This window comes from Symsagittifera roscoffensis, chromosome 3 (genome assembly GCF_963678635.1).
Source record: "Symsagittifera roscoffensis chromosome 3, txSymRosc1.1, whole genome shotgun sequence".
Classification (NCBI taxonomy): Eukaryota; Metazoa; Xenacoelomorpha; order Acoela; family Convolutidae; genus Symsagittifera; species Symsagittifera roscoffensis.
The window spans coordinates 73,046,318-73,068,161 of NC_087064.1; the positions used below are offsets into that span (position 1 = coordinate 73,046,318).

The 21,844-nt window shown below is 35.3% G+C and overlaps 2 protein-coding genes across 4 annotated transcripts in view; both read right to left on the minus strand.

Moving 5' to 3' along the window:
• Window positions 1–12,546, minus strand: part of LOC134842783 (uncharacterized) — a 55,260-nt gene extending 42,714 nt beyond the window's left edge. For both annotated transcript variants that reach the window (XM_063859271.1, XM_063859270.1), the window contains exons 1-4: window positions 12,416–12,546; window positions 7,343–7,404; window positions 7,238–7,275; window positions 4,796–4,870 (exon numbers count right to left, since the gene is read on the minus strand). In XM_063859271.1, coding sequence (XP_063715341.1) covers window positions 4,796–4,870; window positions 7,238–7,275; window positions 7,343–7,404; window positions 12,416–12,500 — 260 coding nt within the window. In that variant the 5' untranslated portion in view covers window positions 12,501–12,546. The remainder of the gene's footprint in view (window positions 1–4,795; window positions 4,871–7,237; window positions 7,276–7,342; window positions 7,405–12,415) is intronic.
• The window catches only part of LOC134842784 (disks large homolog 4-like), a 574,432-nt gene that overhangs the window by 207,245 nt on the left and 345,343 nt on the right, over window positions 1–21,844 (minus strand). The gene's annotated exons all lie outside the window — the stretch shown is intronic.

Here is a 21,844-nt window from a genome sequence, read left to right on the forward strand (position 1 = left end):
GTAAGCTGGAAATTATGCGATCGAATTTGATTGGGTAATTTTAGCCAATCAAATTCAAGTTAGACGGTCAGGCATTCCGATCAACCTTTCCAGCAGATAAAAATATTAGCCGAAATTTCCGAAAAGATGGAACTTTGTAAAATAGTCAAATTAATTTTGAGTTACTTGTGAAACCTTGACCAGACAAGAAAAGCTTCAAAAAATGGCTTGACAAAACAAAAATTCAATTTTTTTTATCGTTTCGGCTAATAATTTTATCTGCTTGAAATGGCCGAATTATTTCATTTGAAATGGCAGAAAATGTCGATGGAACTTGATTGGCTAATTAGCCAATCACATTCAACCACATTAATTTCAGTTCAAGAGATGTAGAAATAATAATTTTGGGCCGTTTAGTGCATAAGACCCGAAACTAGTTTTACATGAACAAAATTTCCTTTTACTCGCTCGACATTAAGAATTTTTTATTGAAAATTGTTTAATCTCGTTCGAACCACGACTAAAAACGCTTTAATATTAAATATATATCACTCGACTCCTTCTGAGACTATTTGAAATACGTACTTTTGAGTTCAAAACAAAAAAGTTAAAGAAAAACTACAACACAAACGGAGATAAACTTCTTCCCCCTTTTCAATGATTGGATAAAACTGGGTCAATTTGTAACCTCTTATGTAATCGGAAAAATCCATAAAAGTAAAGCCAATCTCAAAATTAATCGCAAGCTCCATTTTCCCGTCATTTGCAATTTTCTCATAGTAGAGCGTAATTTACCTTGTACGTTGTTCAAGTAAAACTGCCTTATTGTTGAAACTAATTCTGTTTCAAAGATTCAGAAATGAAGCCGTCAGAAACTTACAAACTATACTTTTTCGCTGTTGAACATAATTGCCTCAATTAAAAGGCTTGAAATCTTTTTTCTCCTCCTAAGACATAACCGAAGCTCGCGGCTCAAGCCATCGAAGCAAAGTTACCACGAAATAAGAAGCAAAACAAGTTTCGGGGATATTTCTTCAGCGAGAATAAGAAAGAAAAAATTTCTTTTTCCAATTGGAGTTATTTCATTCAGGCTTAAAAAGCAAGCCTAAAAAGAAAACGAAGCCAACTAATTTTACACTGAAAAATGTTTTGCGACAGTTTTTTACAGGCAGGAATTCGTTACAAGAGACAATTCGTAACAAGGCATTGGTGAGTAGCGACAGCGAGCTCTGCTGAACTTACATACAATTCGATGAGTAAAGCTTGTGAATCATTGTTTGACATTTACTCTATTGTTAGCTAATTATTGAAAAGATGTGATAGTGTCGAGAAAATATAGATCTACAAAAATTTTCGAATCTACAAAAATTTCTTAGAAAAGTTTGATTCACAGCGACGAAAAAAACCGTTAATTAAAAAAATTTGGAATGAATGAAAAGTTTAATTTCAGAAGAACAGTCGGTATTACAGACACCAGCATTTAATGCAAATTAAGAAGTTATCGAACGGCTCCTGAGCTGACAAAAATGGGCAGACGACAGTTGAGCCAAAAACAGAAAACATTGCGAACAGACACTTGGAAAAGAGTAAAGAAAAAAAATAGCTTTTTGAATTTCTAGAAAAATTTATGATTGGCAATTTTTGATAAAATTAATCCATTTTCGAAACCAGAAGTCGGTCACGTGTCTCGATTTTCACACTTTCGCTGTTCGACAGTGGAGTGAGCCATTCTTTAAACAAAAGAAATGAACTGAATTTCAAACCAAAAATCAAACCACGAAAAAGTAACTTGAGCCTGAAAAAATTTAGAGACTATTCCTGAAATATAAACAAAAAAAAACATCACGACCTCTAAAAGAGTCTGAACTACGTTCATCGACTTTTAAAGAAAACCATTAGCAATTGTCGTCATAAAAGTTAAATAACTTTGAACTTTTCCACCACAACCGATCTGAACCAATCTAAAATAACCAATATTTGTCCTTCAAACGACACAAAACAAGTTGATCAAGCCGATACAACATAAGCGGAAACAAGGTAGGCCGAATGAAACATTCAAGTGAAAAAAAGGAAAAGGTATAAAAGCAGGGCTAGTAAATTTTAAATAGCAGAAAATCAATAATACTAGCAGTTAAAGGGACTAGTGCTTCAAGCACAAAAAAATCCGCGATGTGTCATCTATGCCGACAAAACAAACATACAAGCAATATGCCGACATTGCCACTTTCCAGGAAAAAAAATTCAAATTCATACATAATGAAAAAAAAAACAAGGAAAGCCGGTTACTGTGCAAGTAGCACAGAACGTTCCGACCACTGTCCTAGAAAAATACAAAAACATTTTTTTCAAATTAGTGTCGTTTTTCCGTTTTCAAACTATTGTTATCTGATAAAAAAATCTGAACGAAAGAAAAAATTAGGCGTATTTGACAGCCATAGTAAAAAAAAGGCCATTTGGAAAACAGTTTTTGAAGAAAATTGACAAGAAAAAAAAGAAAAAAGTTTAAAAATTGGCGTTAAAAAACTACTTTTATTTGATACCAACTAAGTTTTCAAGGCGTAAATAAGCTTTTGTAAGCCTACACGCTCAAACCATATTAGTTCGAAATAAGACCAAAAATTGAAAATTTCAAACCGGTTTTTCTCGACACTGTAAAAAAAATTTTGAATTTTTTAAATGTCGTTCGAAACGCGATTGAAAGGGCTTTACATAGAGACGAAGTTGCACTCCGCAAACAAAAGGATAAAAATGACCGATAACGCTACTGGGAAAAACTGAACGAGTAAATCTTTGAGTTTACAAAACTTCTTTAGTGACGCAGGCAAATTATGAGTCTACATAATTGCAAAAAGAAACGAGCCAATTATGACGCGTTCGCAGTACCAGTCAATTTGAAAAAAAAATTACCAACTAACATGCCTCAATTTATGGAGCGGATGCATTTAAACTAGTGTGCAAAATAATTCATTAAAAGCATGCGACCCTGCCCAGGTTCGAACCCTCTTATTTTATTGAGGGCTTCCTTCCCTACCTCTACGCTAGAGATCCTTGATACCTTGAAGATAAAGTGCTATTTGTAATATAATAGTCTATGTTAATATCCTTAGCAATGGCTGTACTTTATAGCTGGTTATTGATCAAAATGAACACTTTCAAAATGAACATATTTAGTCGCAACAATATTTGCAACTAAGGTTGAAAAAAAAAACAGTGTTCATACAATCACACAAGCTTTGCTTGTGTAAATATGATATATCACTCGATCCATTCAGATAATTATTTGCAGTTCCTGATTTTGCGTGGAAAACGAAAAAAACTAAAACACCCGAATACAAAGTTCCTCCCCATTTTTCAAACAACAAGGCGATAAGATTTCAAAGAAATTGCGTTACCTCCAGACCAAGTAGGAACGAGACTGGACGTTATAAAGGTTCACAAACAAAGAAAGCTCAATTTCTTTCAAATTTATAAGAAAAGTTGTTAACGGGAAAAATCTCTTGAAAAAAAATTGCAAGGGTAATTCACCTAAAAATTCTGAAACTAAAATTCCACTTTCGAAACACTTGTTTTTAGCACAATTGTTTTTCGCGCCATTGGAACGTTTGATATCAGAGAGCATAATTTGCCTTGTTTTTTGCAAATTAATTAGAATTTAAGAGCTAAACCATAAAAAAAATTTGAGCGTGAACACTTTAAGGACTGAAAAACGGGAAAAAGTCAAAGTTACCTATATAAATGCAAAACTACGTTCATTGCAAACTACAATTTCGTTACCTCATGCATAATTTCGTTGCTTCAATTCAAATTCAGCTGCTAAGAAGTCTGAGAATCATTCTAGTACTTCTCTTTCTTACACAGCTAAAAAAAACTAAGCGGCTCGGATATCATTTCAGATGATTTATGCTGTTTCAGATCAACGTTTCAGAAGAGGAAAATCTATTACCGAATTTCATAATGAGACCTGCTACTTGTAATAACAGCCTTATTAAAGTTGAATTAAAGTCAGAAAACGCTTCTTGATTCAAACTAACTTCACATCTAGTCTAGGACACAAATGACTAGGACTTCTTATTAAGCATGTTTATAAGAATTCAACTTTTCAGATTGAGCCGTCAGCTTCCAAAATGGTCATGAAGACAAGGAACCACTAATCAATAATTCAAGGTTTCCCTTTTTATCAAATCCGCGTGCGCATTCGAAAGGGAAATATTAAATAACTTCCATAAAAAAATTTATCCACGTTGGCTATCCACGTTACATTTTCTCTAAAACAACATTTTTTTTCTGGCAAACAATTTTTGCTGCACAAAATTATCTGCAAACCACTTGAAAATTACTCAAATTGTAGTTAACCGTTGCGCATATTCAGTGACTCACATAGGTTCAGTTTGTGAAAATCAACTAATTTTTATGAAAAATTCATGTTATATTTTTTGTGCATCTAAGAAAAACTGAATCACAGCAATGATCTTGTTCTAAGTTGTTCTTTTGGCTTGATCAAAAAACTTAAGTCCAAAATCATGTGTCAGACCCAACAAAAAAGATTTAATACCAATTAAACCGTAAAATGTTGTAGTCACGCATTGTTTTTTTTTTCTAAAATCTTAGTGAGCAAGTTTATTGTCTATTGTTTTGAACAATCTCTGAGTATCAACAATAGCTTCGACTCAGTTCATAAAAACTGCCACGTTTCATTTTACCATAAATGGTCAGGCATATCTTGATACCACTTTAATTCGCATAGACGCGTAAGCAGTTACGGCTCATAAGTATTCACATGTAGTGGCAGTAATAGAGTAAGTCAGACAGTACTTACACTTCGCCAAAATCCAGATATTCTGGAGTGAACGCAAGAGAGCTCAACAGCTCGTCTGAAGTCACATCTTGGCAACTGAAACGATAACCATGTTAATAAATCAATTTTGATTTTGTTGCGTAGAAACGCAAATTGAAGATCCAAAGCAAAAAATAAATAAACTGAAGATCCAAAGCAATTTTCTTAATTTAAGCTCCAACCAATTAATCAATTTAAGGGAGTAATATTTACTGAGTAGAGAAACAGTTGTATAAAATTTATCCCAAGAACTAGTCACAGCCATCGACTTGTACAAGATCATATGCAAAAAATGGGACATCATATCTAAGGAAGTAGTTTAAGGAAAACAAGTTGCATATTTCGGGAGGGCAAACAAGTTTACCAAATTTCTTTTCAATAACAGACAGTTTTTTCACTAGCAACATAAACTTTGACTTGTTTGTAAAAACGCTCGGGTTATTATAATTATAAATAATGGCGAAGCGGAGCTTCAAAACACTTGCGATAAAACAAACATAGCATTGTAAGCTAATGGATAGAAAATGTACCGGGTCACCAAATCAAAAAATCACTTCGAAAAATGCCAAAAAACTACCAAGTTTCAAACGTTTGTCTTGAATCATGTTCATGTTGACATAACACTTTGATATACAAAATCATTAGCGGCAACTAAGCCGAAAAACGTAGACACTCATTGAGCCGAAAACAAAAAAAATATATTATACAGAATTTGAGCTATACAGTCTCCTGAAACACAAAAGTATAAAAATCTGAGGTGACTCCGCACATATTTCATAAGCGAGACCCATTTAAATTTATATCTTGAAAACATCAAAAAAAAACTTTTTCGAATCTGAATCAAGGCTAAAAAGAGCTGTAATATGATACCTCACTTGATCCCCAAAAAGCTTTCTTTGAGATATAAAAATTGGCTGGAAAAAATAGACCCTACGCCATAATTCCCTGGCACTTCGTAGTGTAGTCGGAACAAAAAACATAGCCAACGGACAATAGGACAAGATTAAATATACGCAAGGAAAACAGAACGGACTTGGTTTTTGAAAACTTCAAATTTTGAACTTGATAGTTAAAAAATACATAGCCTCAAAGCTCTTTGAATTTCAAGAACAACTTATCATTATATTTTTTGCATAATTAACCCAATTAAAGAAAATTGGACCAAACATTCCACATATATAACACTTACCATCGCAGAGTAAAACTTTGAACATAACCAACAGACAAATGGAAAAGAGTCAATGAACAAAAGTAAACAGAAAAAAACACCCGATTTGTTTTAGGAAAAAGACTCAAGTTTCGAATTGCAAAGAAAAAAGGAACCCCATAAAGATCTTTCAATTTCTAGAACAATTTATTATTGGCTTTTTTGATAAAAATAACCCAATTTGAGAAAACTGGATCAATAAGTAACATTTTTATTTCGCTAGGAAAACTGAAAATTAAAATGCACTTTCGAAACTAGAAGTCGGTCACGTTTTTGATGACCCTTACACTTTAGCTGTTGGATTGTGGAGTTTGCCTTCCTAAGGCTTTTCCTGGAAAAAAAATCGCGACCTATATAAGAGTCTGAACGTTCATCGAATCTTAACGAGCAATCTTTTTCAATTAGCCCTTGCCATCAGATGTTTTGTTTGTTTCATCTCAGCTGATCTTCCTTGAAAAACAAACCTGAAGCTCCTGCCCTCGATTTGGAAGTAAAGGCGAGACACACTAGGCAGCTGGCTTGAATCAAATGCAACCAATTTTGGTTCGTTTAGTCTGTTTATATTTCAGGTGTTTCATGCATATTCATCAATTGCTAAGATAAATCAAGTCGTTTTCTGCTGTCTTTTGCTGCCACTTGAACAATTTTGCAAAAAATTTCAAAGTTGGTTGAAATACGGCAAAAAGACAGAATTTTACTGAGGCAAGAAAAAGTACAGTCGCTCTATTAGTTTCTCTAAGTAGATTGCATTCTCAAAAAATCATTGACCTAGTTGCTTTTCAAGATCCTATAGTGCTCTCATTTTCTGCATGGAATAAATGCATTTGAGCAAATACATTTGAACTAATACATTTTATACTAATACATTTGAACTCTAGGAATTCAAATGTAATAGTTACATCCTACACTTATCCGTTCATCAAACACTTAGTTATCTGACCAATAAACAAAATAAAGGCTTGCAAAAAAACGCTGCAGCTGAATCAATTCAATTAACTTGAATCATAAAAAAACCGCTTGAGTACTTTCATGAACTCTTCAAGTCCCGTTGATAACTCATTGCTTTTACGATATTGTTTTAAGTTCAAGTACCTTAAAATGTTGAGTGCTAACAACATAATAAGTCTTGCAAATACATAAACAAGCGTTTGAGAGCTGAAATTTCAATAAATCAGTAAGTGAAGAAAGCACTTTTAGAGTTCCGTTTTTATACTTACTTGTTAACTAAACAAGCCGCAGCAGCTTTGCTTTCGTCCTAAAACACTAGATTATAAATATGAGGCTTAAAACTACAAAACTTTGGGGCGAGAGAAGGAACTTACGAAAGGCAAATGTTCGGCAAGGGTAAGAAGAGAGACGTCGCCTTCGCTCTTCTGGATAAAAGCTGGAAAAATAACAACAAAATTAGCCAGAACAAACTGGTTATTAAATAACTATGCTGATGAAAACTTGGAACAGAAGAGCACATTAGAAGAAATACCACATATGTCGAAAAAGTCGTAATTTTATATCACAAGCATGCGGCTTTTCAGCTGAATAAATTTGTTCAGCATTTCAGCTACAATCAACAGAAAAATTACATCAATTAGGATTTTCGTTGTCCATTTTGTTCCTCAGTTTCATCTTCAACAAACCTTAAATTAAGTCGCCCTGACCTTAAATTAGAAGTTTCCCTGGCCATTACAAAAGTTTAAGTGGAATTTTGAACTTTAAACGCGATGTTCACCGTAAGGTTTGCTGAAGATGAGACTGAAAAACATGTCAAGCTTTGTTCTCAGTGCAATATAACCCGCTGACAATAAAAAAAAACAGGCATTAAATATGAACAGGCAATGACACTTAAAATAAACATTCAGACATAGTTTTCTCGCAACTAAGGGCACTTTTCTTGATATTTACATCAATCGAATCACGACTGACTTCAAATCAACATGATACTAAATTTGACTCCATGCGAGCTTTCTTTGAGTTCGTCAAAATTGAGTAAAAACCGTGCTACGCCATAGTTCCGTCCCATCACTTTGGGTGCGGGTGGGGTGGTCGAAACCAAAAAATGAAAGATGCAATAGAAGGCCTCATGAAAACACATTGCTCCTCATGTTCATCTACGATGCAAGACATTCGAGCCAAGGGCAGCTTTAGGGGAGATGCAGATGTCCCCAGGAATTCGATTAACATTTGTTACTATTAAACGACATTCACTTATGGCCAACATATATTGAAATTTCTCTTACATCGCCAATGGTGCATTCTTTTAAAGCATAAAAAGAACAATGAGCGTAAAAAAATTAACAAGAGCCCTAAACAAAAATCACTACCTAAAAAAATTGAACCGTTCATTAACACTTTCTAAATGGGTACAGAAATTGCGCGCAACATAGCAACACAGAGGCGAAGCTGAGCTTCGCACCACTTGCGATACAACAAGTAGAGGATTAGAACAGCAAGATAGTCAAAAACTATCAAAGAGGACTTCGAAATTTGTGAGCGTAGAAGAATCAACTGGAAACAAAAAACATGAAAATCATTTTTTTACGTTTAAATTAATTAATATTTTTAAAAATTTCTAAGTTAAGTTGAACTTGAGCATTCGAAAACTTAATATTTGGGCCAAAAGCTACATGATCTCATAAATACTATCGGAAACTTGTAGGAAACAAAACATTAATGCAGACATTGATTGGGATGATCACTCGACGTCGTCACTCTTAGGTCTTGCGTTATTGGACTTGATGGATGAATTCAACTTAATACAGCTCATTGACTTCTCGACGGCAGTCTCCGGCATTCTTGATCTTTTCTTCGTTTCTGAGAATGTTGATTTTATCCACATCAATAGAATTGACGATGGTATCAATATATCTAATCATTATCCAATAGCTGGGAGTTTCACCATGAGAAATGTGCTCCTAATGCCACGCCTAGTTCATCGCCAGAATTATTTCAGTTACTGTAAGGGTGATTATGACAAACTGAATCGTCTTATTTTTGAGTCACCATTCCTGGGACGGTGCTGGTCCAATGTTAATGTTTTAGTGAAGGAATGGGAAATTTGGTTCAAGAACCTTTTACCCCTAGCAGTACCCATTCGCACACGTCACCGCGCATCTCTGTCGCCATGGATATCCTCAAACACCTCGTATCATTTGAAAAAGTTGAGTACTTTGAAGCGAAAATTGCCTACTAGTCACTCAAAAGTTGCCGTAAAGGAACTTGAATGTGTTAGGCTAATATCAAGAGACAAGCTGGAATACCAGATTTCATTGGCAGACAACCGTAACACAAATTCCTTGTTCAAGTATTACAGGTCGTTCAACAAATCTGCCTTACCGTCTAAGATTCATTTCAATTCATTAATAGCTCAAGGTGACTCAGAACAAGCTGACTTATTCGCCAATTATTTTTCATCTGTATATAAGGTTTCTACAGAATTTGACCCAAGCTCATTGTCATTCGAATCCGAACTGCCAATCGTCGACAACATTATTTTTGAAGACAGCAACGTAATGCAGATTTGTAATGGCTTACATGTTAACAAAGCAAGCGGACCTGACTCATTGCCGGCCTCCATATATAAGCACACATCTTCATCTATCTCAAAATCTCTCTGTCAGCTGTTCAGGAAAATACTACAGACCTCCTTGTATCCTACAGCGTGGAAATTAGCGCATGTAATCCCAATATATAAAAAAGGTAGCAAGGCAGATGTCAAAAATTATCGGCCGGTATCACTGTTACCGATTTGTTCAAAAATATTTGAGCGTTGTATCTTTATTGATTTGTATAATCACTACAGTGGCTGGTTTCATGACGCACAGTTTGGTTTTCGGAAAAATAGGTCACCTACCATACAATTGATAATTTATCTGGACACCGTTTACAAATTTGTCAACAACGGTCAACCTGTAAACGTTATTTACACTGATTTTGAAAAGGCCTTCGATCGTGTAGACCATGGAATCCTACTACGCAAACTGTATTCAACAGGTATTAGAGGAAAGTTATTGTCTTTGCTACAGTCATATCTTTCTAACCGCACTCAAGTTGTCAAGGTTGGGAATTCGCTTTCAAAGGGGATTTTGATATCCAGTGGAGTACCACAAGGAGCACTTTTATCAGCACTCCTTTTTCTCGTTTTCATTAACGACCTTCCGAGCTCGTGTTCCTTTTCATATTCCTTGCTTTGTGCAGATGACGCAAAGTTTATAAGTTTCGACCGCTCCCCTGAAGCATTCCAAAGTGATCTGAACTCTGTCTTCGACTGGAGTATACAGAACAAAATCCCTTTTAATTTACAGAAATGCTCTCATTTATTGTTCAGTGGCTCCTATAGTGGTATTTATTTTGATGATAATGTTATTCCTCCTGCTCTTGTACATAAAGATTTGGGGTTAGTCATAACAAGTAACCTCGACTGGACACTCCACATTACTACTATAATTAATAGTGCCATGCGAGTTTCCCAAATGGTGAAACGTAGCTCACCTTTCTTGCCGGTATTCAGTAAGCTGAACATCTACAAGAGTATGATTCTTCCCAAGCTGCTTTATAGCTCGAGTGCATTCGGTCTTAACGTTACAGGAATGAAGCGAATTGAAGGCTTTCAAAGAAAGGTATGCCGATGGATAACACCAGGCATGAATTACAAAGACGCTTTGAAATTTCTTAATATCTTACCTTTGCCTTTCTTTATTCAGCTTAATGACTTACTGCTTTACAACAAAATTTTAACTGGTCGTTATGATTATGATTTTTCTGATGTAATATCACCATTGTCTACCAGAAGCTGTCGGTCCGCTTCGTTCCAGGTGACTCGGCCAAGGAGAAGACAATGTGAACACAACTTCTGGTTCAGAACTGCACGCTTAATTTCTCTAGCACCGCCTATCATTGACGTCTTCAACAGTGACGGGTTTAAGAGTCGCTGTCTCAAATGGATGTGGCGCTACTTTGACCAATATTTCAATCCTGACAACTCATGTACCCGGAAACTCTACTGTGACTGTACCCGGAACAACTGTAGACTCATTTCCAATCGACTTACTTAGGGGAAAACCCCTTGCAACTCTGTTGCTAAATCTATAATAATAATAATAATTAGGTAAGTAAGCCGAAAGCCAATTGGCTGAAATTCAACCAAAATTGTACGGCAAAATTTTATTCCAAAATATACATATGCTGCTCAAATAGTATGCACAAAAGCCATAGAGGTACTGAACTTAAGGTGGTATACACAATTGAGAAGCTAAGCCGAGAGCTAAATCAAAAGCCGAAAATTCATCAGCAAAAAAGTAATATCGATGTTTTATAACTATACATACAACCAATCTATCAAAATAAATGAAGATAGTTTTGCAAGAAAACATGCCAAGACATTAGAATGCAAAAACAGCATCGGAACAAAACTAACCGAGCAGTAAAAAAAAACAGAAAAAAACTCAACAGAAGCCCTTCATGCCAAAAACAAACAAAAAAAGCCATAACAATAAAAAATTATGCGTCCCCGCCCCTCAAAACACACGCACACGAAATTTTGTTCGGCCATCTTACGAAGCAACAAGGGGCCACTAAGTAGACATAAAATAAACAGATACCGACTAAGACGAAAAAAGCAGACAAAAATATTGAAAAAAGCTAACTGTAACAAATCGAGTTGGTGAAATTACACCCGATGTAAAAAGCATAATTCTATTCGGCAGGACTTTTAAAATGCTAAGACGCTAAGTACTGCAATGAAATTCGTTTCCACCAAAAATAAACTATTCTTAGATCTGGCAACTAAGCCGACAAAACATAAGCAGACAAATAATAAGCCGAAAATTTTTTTGAACCGAAGTTTTTACCGTTAAAAAAACAGGTCCTGGTCAGATTCAAACCCAGGACAATTACCTTCCGAAGCGCGTTCGTTACCTCCACGATAAGTGTGCAGGAGACATTAAGAATTTTTAATCCGTTGTGAACCAAGGTACCACCAGGAGTCGATGAGTCCTCTGACTGTTCTTTACGAGAAAAAAGTCTAGTACCCGATAGCAATACCCTTGCTTATCGCAAGGGTAATTAAGCAGCGCATTAATAAGTCTAAGCGAACGAAAATAGAGATTACCGTAAATTGTTCGTTAGATAAAACCCCATTAATTTGAGACGATACATGACTGACAATTTGCAGTCTCTAATTGCCCGAATTTCTTTTAATTTTTGATTGTTTCTGTGGTTTTTCATTGAGACACGTTAAAAACATTTTTAAGATTTCCTACTCTCAGCTGATTTCATTTTTTATACGAAACCACAGTAAACAGTGGAATCAAACAAAAATCACTCAATTAAAACAATTAAATCAATAATTACTCGCCAATTGAAACAATTACTCGTTCAATTTAAATAAATCAATTACTAACCGACATCCAAAGGCGTAGCAGAACAAGTGTCAAGAAATTGCACGAAAACGATCGTCAGTACAATTCGTAGAACGACCGAAGACATCTTCTTTTTCTGTTATCTGATTTTTCCTTCGATTAAAATAAAAACCATTTCTGAAAGAACAATGAGTTAAGCAAACCTTTCTATTGTACTGAGAAAAACAGTTAACTATGAGCTTTTCCGCACCGTACAAGGTGCCTGCTTGGTCAAGTATCTCGCGCAAAAGTGATAAGAGCACGAGATGCTATCTCATATTCTACATGTGGCACATCTAGGGATGATTGCAAAGCGAAGTGGAGCTTTAGACTGCTTGCATTTAAACAAAAGAAAAACCGTGATGGGGAAAAACTTCTTTTCAAACTTGATCCAGTCGAAATCTGAGCACAGCGGCGAAGCAGAGCTTCGTACCACTTGCGAAACAAAGTGAAATGTCAAAAGTCAAAAATCGTGAGCAAAACATCTAGAAAATCATTTTTTCAGATGCAATAGATAAACTTTTACCTAAAACATAAGAACAATTCGAACTTGATGAATTACGAAATAGATGGAAACGAGAAAAATAACTTCCCAAATTTTCACAAAATGTTGCTAAAAAAATCTTGCAACCAGATAGCTCCATATCCCACAGTAAGAATTGTTGATAAGAGAAGGCCCTATCCATTATTTGCTATAAAGACCAATCAAACGGAAAAAAATTTCAAAAAAAAATTAAATGTAAAAATTTCAATCAACTAATTTTAAAAACTTGCAAAAATTTGAAAATTCTATTTTTGTTTTCAAACAAATCAGCAGGAAAAAACTTATTTCCTGAATCTCGTGCGAAACTCGCCACAATCATTCGTAGACAAAACAGAAGAAAAAGAAACTATTTAATTACTATACAGAATGGTCAATGCATGAGTTTAGTAAGGGTGTAAATTTAATATTAGCTACAAATTTAAATTAAATACTCATGTTTGAAAAAAAAAGAGATGAAACTATTACATCAATAAAGTCAACAATTTAGGAAACGAAGTAAGAAGTAAAAATATTTGTACACCCGCAAAAATTGTACTATTATTAAAACATGGTCAAACTGAACATATAATTACAAATCAACTAATGAAAATGAAATTCACGCAACGTATTTGTATGCGTACATATAGTTTTAGATTTCAATCAGTAGTATAGAACTCAATAGAAGTTTTTTCTTGGACAAGGATGTGGTAATTCCAAAATTTCGTAATTTACTTTACAACGAAATCTATTTTTCTGACGTCAGTTGAAAAAATTTTTTGGGGAAAAGCAGTTGAACAGTGGTTTGTAACATTCGCCCGGAAGTACATATCGACGGAAAACAAAGCTAGGTTCTAAAACTACTGGCTAGCGTCTAAACACAGCTCTACATGCTTTTCACCGTCTCTGCCAAAGCCAGTTTTTTGGTGGTCTTTCTAATATCGGGTCGACAAAAACGTTTCTGTTTCCGGCTTCGATCAGAACGCTCAAATTAACTTAATTACATGCAAAATTAGTGAGCTCATGGCTGGGTCTCAGTATCCCCAGACCACGAGGTCACTCCTAAAAACATGGCTACTACTAGTTATTATATTACTTTTGTTTTTGTTCAGTAGATAGAAATCATCATTTCTATCGAAGATGGATCAACCCTTTCCCTCAACTCCTAGCTTCTCATATTCAGAAATTGAATCGAGATGTTATTTAAATTCAATTCAGGCATGACCAGGAAGCTAAAAGTTATTTTGAAATAGTTTGAGTTCAGGTCTCAAGACCCCTCCGGATTCCTGAATCCGGCGAAATAACACCCTTATTTCTTCTCCGGAAGGCTGAATTCACGGTTCCACCACCCTTCACAGTTGGCGTGAATGGCTCTGTAACGATTGTATCGACTTACTACAGAATATAAATGGCATCATACCACACTACTATAGCCTTCTAAATTTTTTCACTAATCTGCACTTTCGAGGATGTCCCGATTTTGAATTTTTTCTCCTAGGTTTAAAAATGTAGGGACGCAGGACAGTCCTGCCAACCCACAAACTAAAATTATCCTACTATGCTTCTTCCCTTCGGAAATTTAGTTGTTACTGGTCCTGAATATTCAAATAAAGGAACTCGGTGGTTAGAAGGAACAATGAAATATTCTTCCCCTTCAAGAGATTACCCAATCCTTTCATGTCACCACAAAGTGATCAGTCGTCCTAGTTGATTAAAATCAATCATGCAGGCTGGAATAATTTAATATACTCTCCACTCAAGCCCCTCTAAACAAATAGTAATTGTCTCTAAAGCCATTTACTAAAATCATAATGCAAATTTATAAATGCAACAAATTCTTTATTTTTCAAAACTCAACTAAATGTTTGCTTGTCAGTTTCAAATGCAAACTTAGTTGCTTAGTTTCTAATTTCAGTTTTTTGTCAGAACAAAACATTTCTGAGTTTTAACATCTTCTCTTTCGTCGCTTCTTTGTTTTCTTATTTGTTTGTCGTTTAGAAGTTCTAAAACTTCTAAAATCTTCAATTTTTCTTTCTTTTTGCATCTTGTTTTTTGACCATTTGTCAATGTTCCATCTCCTCCTCCTGCAACATTGACTCCGCACTTTCAGTCTCTATGTCTTGCAACACGTCGGCAGCTTTTCTGACGCTGTTGGAAGCAGTCCTCCAACACTTCTGTTCTTCTACTCTTTGTTTACAACAAGGTAGATGATCAACGTTAGATTCTCTGTTTTGGCAGAAGGTGTTGTGGAGGGACAACGTCACGTTTCTCTCCAAGTCTTCCTTCAACATCTCTTCTTTTCCCTTCCGTCACAATCACTTGCCCTAGAAGTTCTCTTCACTATGTTGATTACTGTATTCCGATGAGTTACAAAATCTCGCTTAAAAGCTCCTGCTCCAATGTCCAGCTGATACGCCCTGTACACTCTCTAATCTTTCTATTGTACTGAGAAAAACAGTTAACTATGAGCTTTTCTGCACCGTACAAGGTGCGTGCTTGGTCAAGTATCTCGCGCAAAAGTGATAAGAGCACGAGATGCTATCTCATATTCTACATGTGGCACATCTAGGGATGATTGCAAAGCGAAGTGGAGCTTTAGACTGCTTGCATTTAAACAAAAGAAAAACCGTGATGGGGAAAAACTTCTTTTCAAACTTGATCCAGTTGAAATCTGAGCACAGCGGCGAAGCAGAGCTTCGTACCACTTGCGAAACAAAGTGAAATGTCAAAAGTCAAAAATCGTGAGCAAAACATCTAGAAAATCATTTTTTCAGATGCAATAGATAAACTTTTACCTAAAACATAAGAAAAATTCGAACTTGATGAATTACGAAATAGATGGAAACGAGAAAAATAACTTCCCAAATTTTCACAAAATGTTGCTAAAAAAATCTTGCAACCAGATAGCTCCATATCCCACAGTAAGAATTGTTGATAAGAGAAGGCCCTATCCATTATTTGCTATAAAGACCAATCAAACGGAAATAAAATTTCAAAAAAAAATTAAATGTAAAAATTTCAATCAACTAATTTAAAAAACTTGCAAAAATTTGAAAATTCTATTTTTGTTTTCAAACAAATCAGCAGGAAAAAACTTATTTCCTGAATCTCGTGCGAAACTCGCCACAATCATTCGTAGACAAAACAGAAGAAAAAGAAACTATTTAATTACTATACAGAATGGTCAATGCATGAGTTTAGTAAGGGTGTAAATTTAATATTAGCTACAAATTTAAATTAAATACTCATGTTTGAAAAAAAAGAGATGAAACTATTACATCAATAAAGTCAACAATTTAGGAAACGAAGTAAGAAGTAAAAATATTTGTACACCCGCAAAAAATGTACTATTATTAAAACATGGTCAAACTGAACATATAATTACAAATCAACTAATGAAAATGAAATTCACGCAACGTATTTGTATGCGTACATATAGTTTTAGATTTCAATCAGTAGTAAAGAACTCAATAGAAGTTTTTTCTTGGACAAGGATGTGGTAATTCCAAAATTTCGTAATTTAATTTACAACGAAATCTATTTTTCTGACGTCAGTTGAAAAAAATTTTTGGGGAAAAGCAGTTGAACAGTGGTTTGTAACATTCGCCCGGAAGTACATATCGACGGAAAACAAAGCTAGGTTCTAAAACTACTGGCTAGCGTCTAAACACAGCTCTACATGCTTTTCACCGTCTCTGCCAAAGCCAGTTTTTTTGGTGGTCTTTCTAATATCGGGTCGACAAAAACGTTTCTGTTTCCGGCTTCGATCAGAACGCTCAAATTAACTTAATTACATGCAAAATTAGTGAGCTCATGGCTGGGTCTCAGTATCCCCAGACCACGAGGTCACTCCTAAAAACATGGCTACTACTATTTATTATATTACTTTTGTTTTTGTTCAGTAGATAGAAATCATCATTTCTATCGAAGATGGATCAACCCTTTCCCTCAACTCCTAGCTTCTCATAATCAGAAATTGAATCGAGATGTTATTTAAATTCAATTCAGGGCATGACCAGGAAGCTAAAAGTTAGTTTGAAATAGTTTGAGTTCAGGTCTCAAGACCCCTCCGGATTCCTGAATCCGGGGAAATAACACCCTTATTTCTTCTCCGGAAGGCTGAATTCACGGTTCCACCACCCTTCACCGTTGGCGTGAATGGCTCTGTAACGATTGTATCGACTTACTACAGAATATAAATGGCATCATACCACACTACTATAGCCTTCTAAATTTTTTCACTAATCTGCACTTTCGAGGATGTCCCGATTTAGCATTTTTTCTCCTAGGTTTAAAAATGTAGTGACGCAGGACAGTCCTGCCAACCTACAAACTAAAATTATCCTACTATGCTTCTTCCCTTCGGAAATTTACTTGTTACTGGTCCTGAATATTAAAATAAAGGAACTCGGTGGTTAGAAGGAACAATGAAAAAATCTTCCTCTTCAAGAGATTACCCAAGCCTCATCTGTGACCACAAAGTAATCAGTCGTCCTAGTTGATTAAAATCAATCATGCAGGCTGGAATAATTTATTATACTCTCCACTCAAGCCCCTCTAAACAAATAGTAATTGTCTCTAAAGCCATTTACTAAAATCATAATGCAAATTTATAAATGCAACAAATTCTTTATTTTTCAAAACTCAACTAAATGTTTTCTTGTCAGTTTCAAATGCAAACTTAGTTGCTTAGTTTCTAATTTCAGTTTTTTGTCAGAACAAAACATTTCTGAGTTTTAACATCTTCTCTTTCGTCGCTTCTTTGTTTTCTTATTTGTTTGTCGTTTAGAAGTTCTAAAACTTCTAAAATCTTCAATTTTTCTTTCTTTTTGCATCTTGTTTTTTGACCATTTGTCAATGTTCCATCTCCTCCTCCTGCAACATTGACTCCGCACTTTCAGTCTCTATGTCTTGCAACACGTCGGCAGCTTTTCTGACGCTGTTGGAAGCAGTCCTCCAACACTTCTGTTCTTCTACTCTTTGTTTACAACAAGGTAGATGATCAACGTTAGATTCTCTGTTTCGGCAGAAGCTGTTGTGGAGGGACAACGTCACGTTACTCTCCAAGTCTTCCTTCAACATCTCTTCTTTTCCCTTCCGTCACAATCACTTGCCCTAGAAGTTCTCTTCACTATGTTGATTACTGTATTCCGATGAGTTAAAAAATCTCGCTTAAAAGCTCCTGCTCCAATGTCCAGCTGATACGCCCTGTACACTCTGCTGTGCTTCGACATATGCTTCTTGGCATACGGTATAACTCATGAAATTCTGACCCACTACGTCCTGCAACTCGCCTTCAGATCTCCTCGGGACCACCATCTTCGTCAGTAATTCATATGATTTCTGAAAGTACAATGAGTTAATCAAATCTTTCTATTGTACTGAGTAAAACAGTCAACTATGAGCTTTCTGCACCGTACAAGGTGCGTGCTTGGTCAAGTATCTCGCGCAAAAGTGATAAGAGCACGAGATGCTATCTCATATTCTACATGTTGCACATCTAGAGATGATTGCAAAGCGAAGTGGAGCTTTAGACTGCTTGCATTTAAACAAAAGAAAAACCATGATGGGGAAAAACTTCTTTTCAAACATGATCCAGTCGACATATGAGCACAGCGGCGAAGCAGAGCTTCGTACCACTTGCGAAACAAACTGAAATGTCAAAAGCCAAAAATTGTGAGCAAAACGTCTAGAAAATCATTTTTTCAGATGCAATAGATAAACTTTTACCTAAAACATAAGAACAATTCGAACTTTATGAATTTCGAAATAGATGGAAACGAGAAAAATAACTTCCCAAATTTTCACAAAATGTTGCTTAAAATCTTGCAACCAGATAGCTCCAAATCCCACAGTGAAAATTATTGATGAGAGAACGCCCTATCCATTATTTGCTATAAAGAACAATCAAAATGAAAAAAAGTTTCAAAAAAAATTAAATGTAAAAGTTTCAATCAACTAGTTTTAAAAACTTGCAAAAATTTGAAAATTTTTTTTTCAAACAACTCAGCAGGAAAAAACTTAATTCCTGAATCTCGTGCAAAACTTGCCACAATCATTCGTAGACAAAACAGAAGAAGAGGAAACTATTTAATTACCATACAGAATGCTCAATGCATTAGTTTAGTAAGGGTGTAAATTTAATATTAATTACAAGTTTAAATTAAATACTCATGTTTTAAAAAAAGAGATGAAATTATTACATCAATAAAGTCACCAATTTAGGAAACGAAATAAGAAGTAAAAATATTTGTACACCTGCAAAAATTGTACTATTTTTAAAATATTGTCAAACTGAACATATAATTATAAATCAACTAATGAAAACGAAATTCACGCCACGTATTTGTGTGCGTACATATAGTTTTAGATTTCATTCAGTAGTATAGAACTCTAAGTTTTTTCTTGGACGCTGATGTGGTAATACCAAAATTTCGTAATTTACTTTACAACGAAATATATTTTTCTGACGTCAGTTGAAAAAAAAATTTTGTAGAAAAGCAGTTGAACAGTGGTTTTTAACATTCACCCGGAAGTACGTATCGACGGAAAATAAAGCTAGGTTCTAAAACTACTGGCTAGCGTCTAAACACAGCTCTACATGCTTTTCAACGTCTCTGCCAAAGCCAGTTCTTTTGATGGTCTTACTAATATCGGGTCGACAAAAACGTTACTAATTCCGGCTTCGATCAGAACACTCAACTTAACTTAATTATATACAAAATAGTGAACTTAAGGCTGGGTCTCAGTATCCCCAGACCACGAGGTCACTCCTAGAAACAGGGCTACTACTTTTTATTATATTACTATTGTTTTTGTTCAGTTGATAAAAATCATCATCTCCATCGAAGATGGATTAACCCACTCCTAGCTTCTCATTCTCTGAAAATGAATCTGGGTGTTAATTAAATTCAACTAAGACATGACCAGGAAGCTAAAAATTTATATAAAACAGTTTAAGTTCTGGGACCGAGACCCCTCCGAGTTCTGGAATCCGGGGAAATATACTCCTTTTTCTTTCCGGAAGGCTGGACACGCCGTCCCAACAACCTTCTCTTTTCTCGGGTTCTACTCTGTAACAATTTTAGCGGCACAATCGTTACAACTCGGGATGGTTCCTGACAATTTCCAATTACAATTTCAATCCGTTGTCGTTTTCTCGTAGTTGTTTCCACTGAAACTATTGTTGTTGTTTTTCGCCGTTTCAGTGTGTGCGAAATAATAAAAAGTTACGTGTCCTTCATGTCGAAATTGAAATTTTAAAAATTAGCAAGTCAGTTAAAGCTAAATCTTCCCGATATGTCCAATCCTTCAAATAACGTTGCTTGTTCATTAAAATCATCAATCTTCTCAGTTCGATGTTTTTTTCTTTTGATCGAAAAAAATTCGATTGCGAAAATGCATTTTCGTACATTCTGGTCGCATGTCACACAATCCCCAGACAGCCCGGTCAATGTCCTCATTGAAACTCGTAGTCTTCATCAAAATGGTACAGTACCATCCAAGATAATTTACAAAATGCAAAAAAAATCACTTTTAACCCTGTCATATCGACTCACTGCAGAATATAAATGGCATCATAGCACACTAATTTAGCCTTCCAAAATTTTTCACTTATCTGCACATTCGAGGATATGACTTAAGATAAAACATCTTTTCAAACTTCCAATGTCTATGTCCCGATTTAGAACTTTTTCTCCTAGGTTTAAAAAATGTAGGGACACAGGACAGTCCTGCCAACCCACAAATTAAAATTATCCTACTATGCTTCTTCCCTTCGGAAATTTAGTTGTTACTGGTCCTGAATATTAAAATTAAGGAGCTCGGTGGTTAGAAGGAACAATGAAAAAATCTTCCTCTTCAAGAGATTACCCAAGCCTCATCTGTCACCACAAAGTAATCAGTCGTCCTAGTTGATTAAAATCAATAATGCAGGCTGGATTAATTTAATATACTCTCCACTCAAGCCTCTCTAAATAAATAGTAAGTGTCTCTAAAGCCATTTACTAAAATCATAATGCAAATTTATAAATGCAACAAATTCTTTAATTTTCAAAACTCAACTAAATGTTTTCTTGTCAGTTTCAAATGCAAACTTAGTTGCTTTGTTTCTAAGTTCAGTTTTTTGTCAGATACAAAACATTTCTGAGTTTTAACATCTTCTTATTCAACATCTCTTCTTTTCCCTTCCGTCACTTTCACTTGCCCTAGATGTTCTCTTCACTATGTTGGTTACTGTATTCCGATGAGATACAAAAAGTCGCTTAAAAGCTCCTGCTCCACTGTCCAGCTGATGCGCGCTGTACACTCTGCTGTGCTTCGACATATGCTTCTTGGCATACGGTTTAACTCATGAAATTCTGACCCACTACGTCCTGCAACTCGCCTTCAGATCTCCTCGGGACCACCCGAATGATCTTCGTCAGTAATTCATATGATTTCTGAAAGTACAATGAGTTAAGCAAACCTTTCTACTGTACTGAGTAAAACAGTCAACTAAGAGCTTTTCTGCACCGTACAAGGTGCGTACTTGGTCAAGTATCTCGCGCAAAATAATAAGAGCACGAGATGCTATCTCATATTCTACATGTGGCACATCTAGGGATGACTGCAAAACAAAGTGGAGCTTTAGACTGCTTGCATTTAAACAAAAGGAAAACCGTGATGGGGAAAAACTTCTTTTCAAACTTGATCCAGTCGAAATCTGAGCACAGCGGCGAAGCAGAGCTTCGTACCACTTGCAAAACAAAGTGAAATGTCAAAAGTCATGGCTCCTAAAAACATGGCTACTACTATTTATTATATTACTTTTGTTTTTGTTCAGTAGATAGAAATCATCATTTCTATCGAAGATGGATCAACCCTTTCCCTCAACTCCTAGCTTCTCATAATCAGAAATTGAATCGAGATGT